Consider the following 9946-nt stretch of genomic DNA (forward strand, 5'->3'; position numbering starts at 1 on the left):
CGCCTTCTTTGTTGGGCGGGCATTGTCTATTGCGATCTTATGAAGTCTAATCCAATCATAAATTGCACTCACTAGCCAATCAGACGCCTCTCTACCCCGCTTGAAAGAACCTCTTGCGGAGGACTTTATTGAGCTGCATTGTTGTGCCTGTCATCCTAGGACCCAAGTTGTTTGGCCGTCCCCTATAAAGCCACTTTCCACCCAAGAGGGCTCAGATGATCGCGATCAGACTTTCTATCAGGAGCTTAAACGAGAAGAGATTTTCCTCTGGGCAGCGGAATACTTCACTCTAAGACTTTGTAATCGCACTTATCCAGACAGGAAGATGATGATCCCCAGCGTTATTGCACCACCAGCAATGTACCCGGGTCTTCTGCGACCAACAGCGGCGTGGCATCCATCATTTCAGGCGACGATTCCCTCTCCATCCGGCTTCATGGTAGACGACCTCCTGCGCTTTGGCAGACCGGCATACTTGAGCCGACCAATCCCTGCACCGAGCAGCTCTCCGCCACTTTCTACAACCCACAACATGCCAGTCAACCACAGCTTACTGGAGCGCGTAACCACCACTGTTTCAAGGACGCATGTCTCCTGCAACCCTAAAAGTTCACCCGCCACCAAAGATCCAGCTTATCTGAAATTCGGAATGAACGCTATTCTGGCACCATCGCCCAAGAAAGGTGAGTGTTTCTTTTTACAAGGCAAACCGGCATGTTTTTGTTTTTCTGTAGTTGTGTATGGAGTAAATGCATGTAGGCTCTTAACAAACTGCATAACTTGCCATTTGCCGCAGCTCTGTATGAGTTAGACCACTTATGGAATCCCAAGTATATGTGATAAATGTCATAAAGCACATTAGCACGCACAGTGACATAACTGGTTGCTTTTTTATACTAATTTAGTATTTTTTTCCAACAGCGTCATCTCCACCCTGCGTTCAACATCTACACACCAAGGCGTTGTCCTTCCCTTACGTTGACGGGTCATTTTACCCCTCCTTCGTCCGGTCATCCTACTTTCCAGGTATGTCACATGATCTACATTGTCACTTTACATTTGTCCATTTCCCTGTGGCTTTCTCTATTACCGGAGAATATACAGAGGTCCGACATAGGCTAGCATTGTCGAGACAAGTCTCGCCAATTCGATGCCCCATTTAGCGCGGGCACTGACTTCTTTGACAGCGCACCCTCTTCCCCCTCTTAAATCTACAAATTAGGCGCAATAGTCACGGTTCAAGCGCGAAGCAGGGTTTCCTCCCTCCTGCACCGAATGCATTTTGGCGTTACAGCAGGTTCTCGGTTTTCCCACAGTGTGGGGCCACTCAATCCACTGGCTGCCAACAATGCTTTCAGCACCATGACCAATCTGGCCAGCTCCCTCCGGGGCAAACCACACACAGACCCAGGGAGGATTGACTTTTACCAGGCGGCAGAGGGGCGTTCACCGGTCATGGACTAATTTCTCCATTAGGCACCATTGAATGTGTTCAATATTCTCACAAGACCACATAGAGTGTTGTTGTAGGCCTACCTGTGACGGTCTAACACCAAGTGGACAGTTAAAGCTTAGACAAACGAAAGGTAGCATCTTATTAAAAAGTTATTTTTTAAATACTAGGCCTACTCAATTAAAAAATCCTATGTGTTACACATTCCAAAACCAGACATCAAAACAAGCTGCCAGTTTATTATAGGCCCAACGTGTCACTAAATGATCTGCAAACACACTTGGGCCTCAAACAGGCTACTCCTTGATTTCTCCTTGAATAGTTGCGATCCATTCATTGAGAGCCTTAGAATAATCTTTTAGAGGTAGACTAAGGCGGCTAGTCCATGATTTCATTCAGACAAATGATAATAGAGTGCAGTTCTTTTCATGAGCTTCGCTGAATACTTCAACAAAACAACTTGAGCGCCCTGAATAGCTTTTCGTGTTCATTTAATGAAAATGATTTGGGGGCAAAAAACGGGCCCCGGTCATCAGTATGCTGGCATGCAGTTGTGTTTAGTTTGAAAGTGTAAATCTCCCTTTGTGGAAATAATATATGGCCTTAGCTGCCTGTCCGGAGTCTTTTCTCCGTCAGTTCATTACTACACAATTACCGTTCACGCTTTATTAACTCCTCTGTCCGTCATTGGGGGGTTGCTAAAAAAAGGATACTCTCCCTTTTTACCATACCAATGCGGAGTAGATCCGGGCAATGTGCTAATTAGTCACCTCGTGCCATTTCACTGAAAACAGAGAGGAGTTTCACGACTAAAGGAAAATATTGAATTCTGTTTAATACCACGCAATGGCCCCCCTAACGTCTGCGTTAACAGGACTTTGACGGCTAATGCGTAATATTGAGGGAAAAAATGCCCAATGTGGTCCAATGTAGTCTAACAACGAACACCTAATAATAATAATAATTGTTTTTTCTTCCACAGCTTCCTCATCTGTGGTTCCGATCCCAGGGACTTTCGCCTGGCCGTTGGCTGCCAGAGGAAAGCCGAGAAGAGGAATGCTCAGACGGGCCGTCTTCTCTGATGTGCAGCGCAAAGCTCTAGAGAAAATGTTCCAAAAGCAGAAATACATCAGCAAACCTGACAGGAAGAAACTCGCGGCCAAACTCGGCCTCAAAGACTCACAGGTACGCTTTCCCCTCTATGTAGGCTACAATCAATAAGTTAGAGACTGTTGTGTGGACTAAAAAGTAGCCTATACGAATAGGCCTACAGCAATTCACAAGAGGTCTGATTGACTCATAGAGTTTTATTTTTGTTTTAGGTCAAAATCTGGTTCCAAAACCGGCGTATGAAATGGAGGAATTCAAAGGAGAGAGAGCTGCTGTCCTCGGGTGGTTGCAGGGAGCAAACTCTTCCCACAAAAACCAATCCTAATCCAGATCTCAGTGATGTTTGCAAGAAGTCCTCAGAGGAAGATGACGACGACGAGGACGCGTTCGACGGAGAAAGTGCGAGCTCACCACACTTCTGCCATTCACCAGCTACACGCGACCTCTCCAGAAGCGTCACATCAAGCATGTCGTCTCCATCGCTCTCCAGTAAACATTCGGACTTTTCAGACTCAGAGGACGAAATTACCGTCTCGTAACCAGTCTCCCTGTGGTCCTCAAACTGACTGTTAATAAGCACAAAAATATGAGGTTACACATAAGAGGATGTATCCGTTTAATTTAAAGAATGTATCTCAATGTTATCTCTCAGATCACAGACAGTGGACGTTAATATCAGGATATACTTCTTAAATGATTTGCTGTCTTGCACAGCTTTTTAGAACTGTACAGTGTTTTGTACAATTATTTTTGTATGGATATTTTATACCAAGAATATTAAGATGACTGAACTTTCCATATAGATATAATTTTATATTAAGAACTGTAGACATTTTGTGTATAATTTATATGGATTTATGTTGTATTTTACAGCACACATTTGTGTTAATGTTTTGTACAGATACCAAGTAAATTTTAGACCAAACTCATAATTTATATCGTTGTTTGTTTGTAACAAAATAAGTTGGCTATAAAGTGGAAAAGTTTGTTAACTGATCAGGAATCCTAATTCCATATGCCACTCTTCTTCTACTTTTATTGTTTAACTCCAGCGTTAGATCAGAAGGACGTTTTAGTTGACTGAGTTAATGGCCTAGTATGCTCATTGTGAGGATTTCTTAAAAAGGTCTATATTATAGTTATCTGAAATATGAATCAATAAGGAAGTAGGACAAGGTTTGACAAGAGAGCCCTTATTTATTGCTTGGGAAAGGCATGCTTCAGTCCTGAACTCCACTCTCAAAATAACTATATATTTTAAGAGGCGAAATATCAGAAATACAAAACAACCCCTTATCAAGAATACATTTGTCCCATCACATAATCACATTTCATTTCCACCATGAATAAATAATCAATCATTTATTGAATTACAAATAATTTAAGACTGGCACAGAGATCATCAGATTCATAGTTCAATTGACTTGCTCATTTTACATTTAGTTTATGATGAACTCTAAACACCTGGCAGATGAAAAAAAGGTTGTCCATAAAATACTCACATATCTTCAAGCTCTGTTATAAATGACTTGAAATATCATCAAAAATTGCAGCTGGTATGCAAATATTTACATTGCTTTATCATACAAGGCAAAACTGTACAAAGGAAAAAGCACAGCGTCAAACAGACTTGTCTGTATGGACAAATTTCTCTGGCAGACAAACCATCCTTTAATTTAGCACATCCAGACGTCTGATTTTCACTCTAGGTCACAGACAAAACATACACATCTCTTGTGCTTGCATGTGTACACAAAGCCCTGGGAACTCACGGGGACAACAAAACAATATTCACAAACTATATATATATATATATGTATATATATATAATATACACACACAATGTACATGGTCTTGGCAGTGCTGAAGATGTTTGAAGAACAGACAAACAAACAAAAACAAAACAAAAAAAAGGTATTTGGCTTCCATTTCAAATCCAAAATGATGTTGCATAGGATTGGTAGACTGGGCACACACGCTGAGATGTCATGGAAGCCAGAGCGGCTGCAAGGCTGCAGGATTAACACACGTTTAAATCAGAGTAATGATAACAATAACCATCCTACACACAAACGCTCATGTTGAGGCTCCAACACTTCAGCCTCTCCCATTTGTTCAATCAATTAAAGCCAAATGACAACATACAGCAGCATACACAATGGCCGACAGTGATTTGAACACATCTGTAGCACCGCAGCTACAGTTACAATTATTTTCCCAAGCAGTTAGGTCTCACTAGAAGCATGACAAAGGCCCAAAGGTTGATGAGGTATAAAAAAATAACCTTATTCAGAAAGATTTCACTCAGGCATCATTCGTATAGTAAAAAGGAGGACTTGCTTCAGGGCATGAAAACCTGACTTATTTCAGGCTAAACACTGACTGATCAGTGCAAAATAAACTGATATTTTACAGCATTTCTAGATCCTGACTGAAGCATTGAGCTTACAAAACCAATCTATATCCATTTTCTTGATATTTGCTTTTCTTCGATTGAATTTCGCTCCACTAACAAACATGGCATTGGGTGTTGATATGATGAAGGATGCCACTTCACTAAGGGTCACTGTGGAGCAAGCAGAGTCCAAAGAAAGTAGCATCATACAGCCCTGTGTTTCAGTAGCAAAACAATCCCACAAAAAAGGAAAACAAATCAAAACACTTATGCGCACCGTCCTCATTTCATTACAAAAACGTAAGGCATCTGTTTTTTTTTATTTTTTGTTTTCAGAGTCTGATTTCAGCACCAAAAAGAAAAGAGAAAGAGAGATGCTTGTAGAAGCTTGTGCTACAGCTCCCCGTCCGAGAGAGCACAGGATGCGATGGGTCAGCAGCACTTTGCCTCTCTCTGCTGAAGATGGACAGATGCACCATGGGATGCCACCAGCGACCACCCTGACTGTCTGGACAGGGTTTTTTTTTTTTTTTTTCAGCTGGAAGGCAAACGTTTGTTCAAGGCTTCACGCAATACTCAGACGCTCAGGCATTTAGGGTAAACTTAAGGTAGAAAAAAGCACTTCATGTAAGTTCACCCTCCCCCCCCCACCCCCCCGAACCCAAGCCCAAAAACGGACACATGGGCAGGGTGTGAGGAAGGGCAATCTCTCACACGATCCTATCTGAACCATGATGAGAGTGTTGAACATCCTTTCTTTCCAGCATGTCAGTGACTTTGCTTTGCCTGATCAGAGAGTTGACTGAGGACATCTCCCTTTCAAAATGTGCCAGTGATATTCATTGCAGATATACGTGTATCATCTAAAAACTGGTTAGGAGACCATGATGATGAGTAGTCTTTTACTGAGTTTTCACATGTGCTCCATATTGTAATGCTACCATTATAGATTGATTATGCTGTGCTCCTTACACCGTTAACTTGTGCAGTGCTATATAACAGCCATGAGATGACGTTTGGCTAGCGCCTCCTGCTGGTCTGATGAAGCGTTGCTAGATTGAACGGGAGATGGTGACGGTGTGGTGATGACCTGACCCATTGGCTGGGCGAGGAAGTGCTGGTTAATGGTGGTCAGAGTGAAGTTGAGAGGACAGAGAGCGAAGTGTGAGGCTGCTACAAGTAGGGGTGTAATGGGCTCCATGCAGTGACACAAGCAGCCAGCAGAGGGGGCCGTTAGCACCAAGTGTTCCTCTGGATACCATTTAGTACAATGGGGGGATGAGAGGGTTTTGCGAGGTAATGGATTTGGACAAAACATTTTCCTCCACAGTGTTAAATGCTTTTAAAGTCTCTTTTTTTCCCAACTCCCATTTTCACATCCAACAATCCTTTGCAAAAAGCCCCTTGAAATATAGTTGCAAAAATAGAAGTAGTGCAGTTTTAATTTCTTCTCATGTCTCTGTGGTCACGCCTTTTCTGGTTTTGGGTTACCAGCACCCAAAGTGTTCGTTCATGACTGAAGATAGGGTTACACTTACAGAGGCGATTAGATTTTGTTGCCTGGCCGTAACATAAAATTGAAACTGAAAGTCATTTGTGAAATTTTAAAATAAAGAAAAAAAGGGTTGATCACAGCGTGGACTCCAGGGAGGAGTCAAGGATGTCGTCATGGTGACTGTTGCTGTTGGAGTCGCTGTCGTAGCTCTGTGGGCTGGAGCAGTTAGCAGCCTCCTTCAGTCTCATCAGCATGTTCATCTGAAAAAGAAAAACATCTACTAAATATCCTTTATCCTTTACTCTCTCTCTCTATTCTACTTATGTAACAATGGAAGTCCAAAACTGTACATGTGTGCTAAGAGCTATTAAAGAACAACTGGAAAACGTTTTCAATTAGCTTTAACAGTAAGTCTAATGTTACAGCCATCATACAAGATTACTGACAGGTTACTACTATTCAAGACATCAAGATACAAATGCATGCATGTTTGGATGAGTGACACAATCAAAGATTTTTTTTAACCAATTCCCTTAAATGTCTTCAAGTACCAGAAACTTGAAAGGGTCATTAGCAGAAATTCTGCTTATTCATATAACGGCATGTGCTTTCTATCAGTTTGTTTCTCTTACCAGAGGGTCAGCGTCACTGTCGCTCTGAGTGGACGGCTTGGACACCCCCTCCCTGGGGGCGGAGTAGCCGTCAAAGCCCACGTCCTCTGGGCGGAGCTGCAGCAGCGCCGGCCAATCAGGCTGCTGGGGGCTCAGTGTCCATGGGAACGTCTCCAGGACCCACTTGGCTGGATCCTCCCATGCTGCTCGGCGGCCATACAACTGGAAGGTGAAAGACAGAGAGGCCCATTTACAGTTTTTTTCTGATTGCTTAAGCACATTTTTTGTAACTATGGCTTTTTTTGCAAAACTCTACACACAAATAGGAAAACCTTTCACCCAATCAGCAAAACATTGTAGTTCTCTTGCAAAAGCTAACACACCTTGCTTAACTCTTCACACCTTCGTAAAAATGATGTTTTCGTATCAAACAGTAAACACAAGCCATCACAATAATAAGCACACAATGTGCCAACTACACACTGATGGTCTGAATAAAAAACACATCTGGCTTTTGCTTTCTCTGTGCACAAGGTAGACTATGTCAGTTTGAGGTCATACTTGTGTCATAGTTCTGTAAACATACAGGGATCCAAACTTCAAGTATTATTGTTTATTTACACATATCAAAACAAACACAAGTGTGTTTTTCCAAGTCAAAACACAAAATAGCAATTTCACTGAGACAAAACAAATCAGTCTACATCGGGTCGTCTCCCTCAAAATTTCGTCTACATCACATGCAATGTCCTAGTCCAAGGCACCGGGGAAAATATATGACAATATCCCCACATGTAGACTGTTTTTTGTCTGTAAAAGGGCTATTTCTTTCTCTTCTCACTCTTCCTGCTCCCTCCATTGTACCCATTGTACATTACCTGTGGCTTATTTATAGTGCTTAGGCTGATTGTAAAGTGAACTAATTATCTAAAACAGTTTTCACATGAGAAAGTGTGCCAGAGAGTTGGCAAAGTAGTGTAAATAATAGCCATACATGTGTATAGATTTTCTAGGAGTTTGTTGATCATTTGGAAATTGAGTGTAAAGTGAGGTTCCGCAAAAAGAGTGCTGTGCAGTGAATTGTGCCTACAGTTGTGCAAAGTGTGTGTTACAAAATTGCAAACTGAGTGCAAAGCAGTGTTTGTGCTTTTAGTTTTGCTAACTCAGTGAGTGGTTTTGCTATAAGTATTAATAGTTTTAGAAATTGTGCTATAAGAATCAGGGTTGTGGTTAAGCATTCAGAAAAAAAACTGTAACAGTGTTCAAATGACTAAACGAAACCTGTGATATGAAGATAACAACATACGAGTCTGTGGATGTAATCTCCTTAGATGTAATGTAATGTAATTTTGACTTTAAACAAATAAACAGACTGACTTTACAGACTGTTTTGTGTTTGTAAAGAGACCCAACTACTCACTACACATTATGCAATGGCTGTCATGTGCTTTTCTTATGCAACCTTTTTTGGTTCATCACACATTTCTTGCATTTCTTTTAAATGAGCACTTGTAAACAATATGTCTAATGGTGATGATACATGGGGCAACCTTTTGAGCAATGATGCTGGGCAACAAACCGTTATTAAAAACGGTTCCATGTGGTCTGATTGAATAATATTTTTTTTTTCTATTGACAATTAAAGTTCTCCAGAAAAAAAAAAAGTTGCTCAATAACAATGGGAATGTGCCAAACAACAATACTCAGGAACATTGCCTGGCAACATTGTTCAAAAAGTTCCTATGTGTATCATGAGTGTGTGTGTGTGTGTGTGTGTGTGTGTGGCTACATTAAATGGGAAAATTAATCCACAGGGGTGTGCTTGTACCTGCAGGCCCTCCCTGACTGCCTCCAGCATGTAGGGAATGATGGAGTAGTTCCACAGGTCAGTGAACCAGACTCTGGAGCCGTCCACATCCATGGGGCAGGACAGGAACAGGCGCGGACCTGCACAACCAATCGCACGCAGCCGTGAATCACCTCAAACTTCTAGTGACACCTACACAAACTATCTCCCTATAGGCCCCAGCCGTGGTGCAACTGGCTGGGGCACCTGCACCGTACGCTGGCGACCCGGGTTCGATTCCCGCCCCGTGGTCCTTTCCGGATCCCACCCCGACTCTCTCTCCCACTCGCTTCCTGTCATTCTCCACTGTCCTATCAAATTAAAGGCATAAAAAGCCCCAAAAATATACTTCCTATATCTCCCTATAATCACCAACTAACCCTCTATCTCAAGCTTTTGATGAAAAAATATTGTATTATCAAATTATCATTATGATTCCCAGGTCACTGTTGTTTTTCTCACCAATGGTGACATCGGAGGAGCTGTGAGCCTCTAGGAATCGGTTGAGGTGATGCCATACACGTGGGATCCAATCGATGATCTTCACCAGCTCCTGGTTCCTCGTGCGGCTGCTGATCTCCGTCTCGATCAGCTTCCTGCGCAGGTAGCGGCCCAGGAAGCCCTTCACAGGCTCCATGTGATTGGCACACAGCACCCATCTGAAGCACACGTAAGGGTATGCACATGAGAACTAACTGCTGCCATCTACTGGTCAAACATCCATTATTACATCCATTATTTTTTACACAGACCTGCCATGAAGGGGAAAGTCTCCCTAATGGCCTCTTTACACCAAACAAGTTTGACAAGATTTGGGAAAGATTCTTTAAAGATTGTAGTCTTTTGAGTAAAGCTTGAATGGGTGGCATTAGTTAAAAGACTCTTTCAAGAACCTTTCCCAAACCTTGTCAAAGGTTTTTGGCGTAAGGAGGCCATTAAAGACAATTTTAATACCAAGAAACCATGTAAGAAAAGTAAGAAGATTATAGAGATTCCAGGTGTTACCTGAAGTTGTGGTGAAGCTGCAGGTTTGGAG

At 42.2% G+C, this 9946-nt stretch overlaps 2 protein-coding genes across 2 annotated transcripts in view; one reads left to right on the forward strand and one right to left on the reverse strand.

Annotated features, from left to right (window-relative positions):
• The first annotated feature begins 232 nt into the window (after window positions 1–232).
• On the forward strand, window positions 233–3331 carry dbx1a (developing brain homeobox 1a). Its single transcript, XM_042061923.1, has 4 exons — window positions 233–683; window positions 922–1026; window positions 2436–2638; window positions 2776–3331. The coding sequence occupies exons 1-4, from the start codon at window positions 326–328 to the stop codon at window positions 3100–3102; spliced, it is 993 nt and encodes a 330-aa protein (XP_041917857.1). The 5' UTR covers window positions 233–325; the 3' UTR covers window positions 3103–3331.
• A 409-nt stretch (window positions 3332–3740) lies between these two features.
• Window positions 3741–9946, reverse strand: part of nav2a (neuron navigator 2a) — a 188508-nt gene continuing 182302 nt past the window's right edge. Inside the window, 5 exon segments of the mRNA XM_042061593.1 lie at window positions 3741–6713; window positions 7086–7286; window positions 8893–9011; window positions 9373–9569; window positions 9916–9946. The exon segment at window positions 9916–9946 is cut by the window's right edge and continues 41 nt beyond it. Of these exon segments, the coding sequence (XP_041917527.1) occupies window positions 6588–6713; window positions 7086–7286; window positions 8893–9011; window positions 9373–9569; window positions 9916–9946 (674 nt within the window). The 3' untranslated portion in view covers window positions 3741–6587.

The sequence above is a fragment of the Alosa sapidissima genome, chromosome 14 (assembly GCF_018492685.1).
Source record: "Alosa sapidissima isolate fAloSap1 chromosome 14, fAloSap1.pri, whole genome shotgun sequence".
NCBI classification, from domain to species: Eukaryota; Metazoa; Chordata; class Actinopteri; order Clupeiformes; family Clupeidae; genus Alosa; species Alosa sapidissima.

What these genes read in the sequence shown, in the direction of transcription:
- dbx1a (XM_042061923.1), top strand. Translation starts at nt 326, where the DNA reads ATGATGATCCCCAGCGTTATTGCACCACCAGCAATGTACCCGGGTCTT. An exon ending in GGCACCATCGCCCAAGAAAG is followed by an intron (nt 684 to 921) that starts GTGAGTGTTTCT and finishes TTTTTCCAACAG; the next exon opens with CGTCATCTCCACCCTGCGTT. An exon ending in CCGGTCATCCTACTTTCCAG is followed by an intron (nt 1,027 to 2,435) that starts GTATGTCACATG and finishes TTTCTTCCACAG; the next exon opens with CTTCCTCATCTGTGGTTCCG.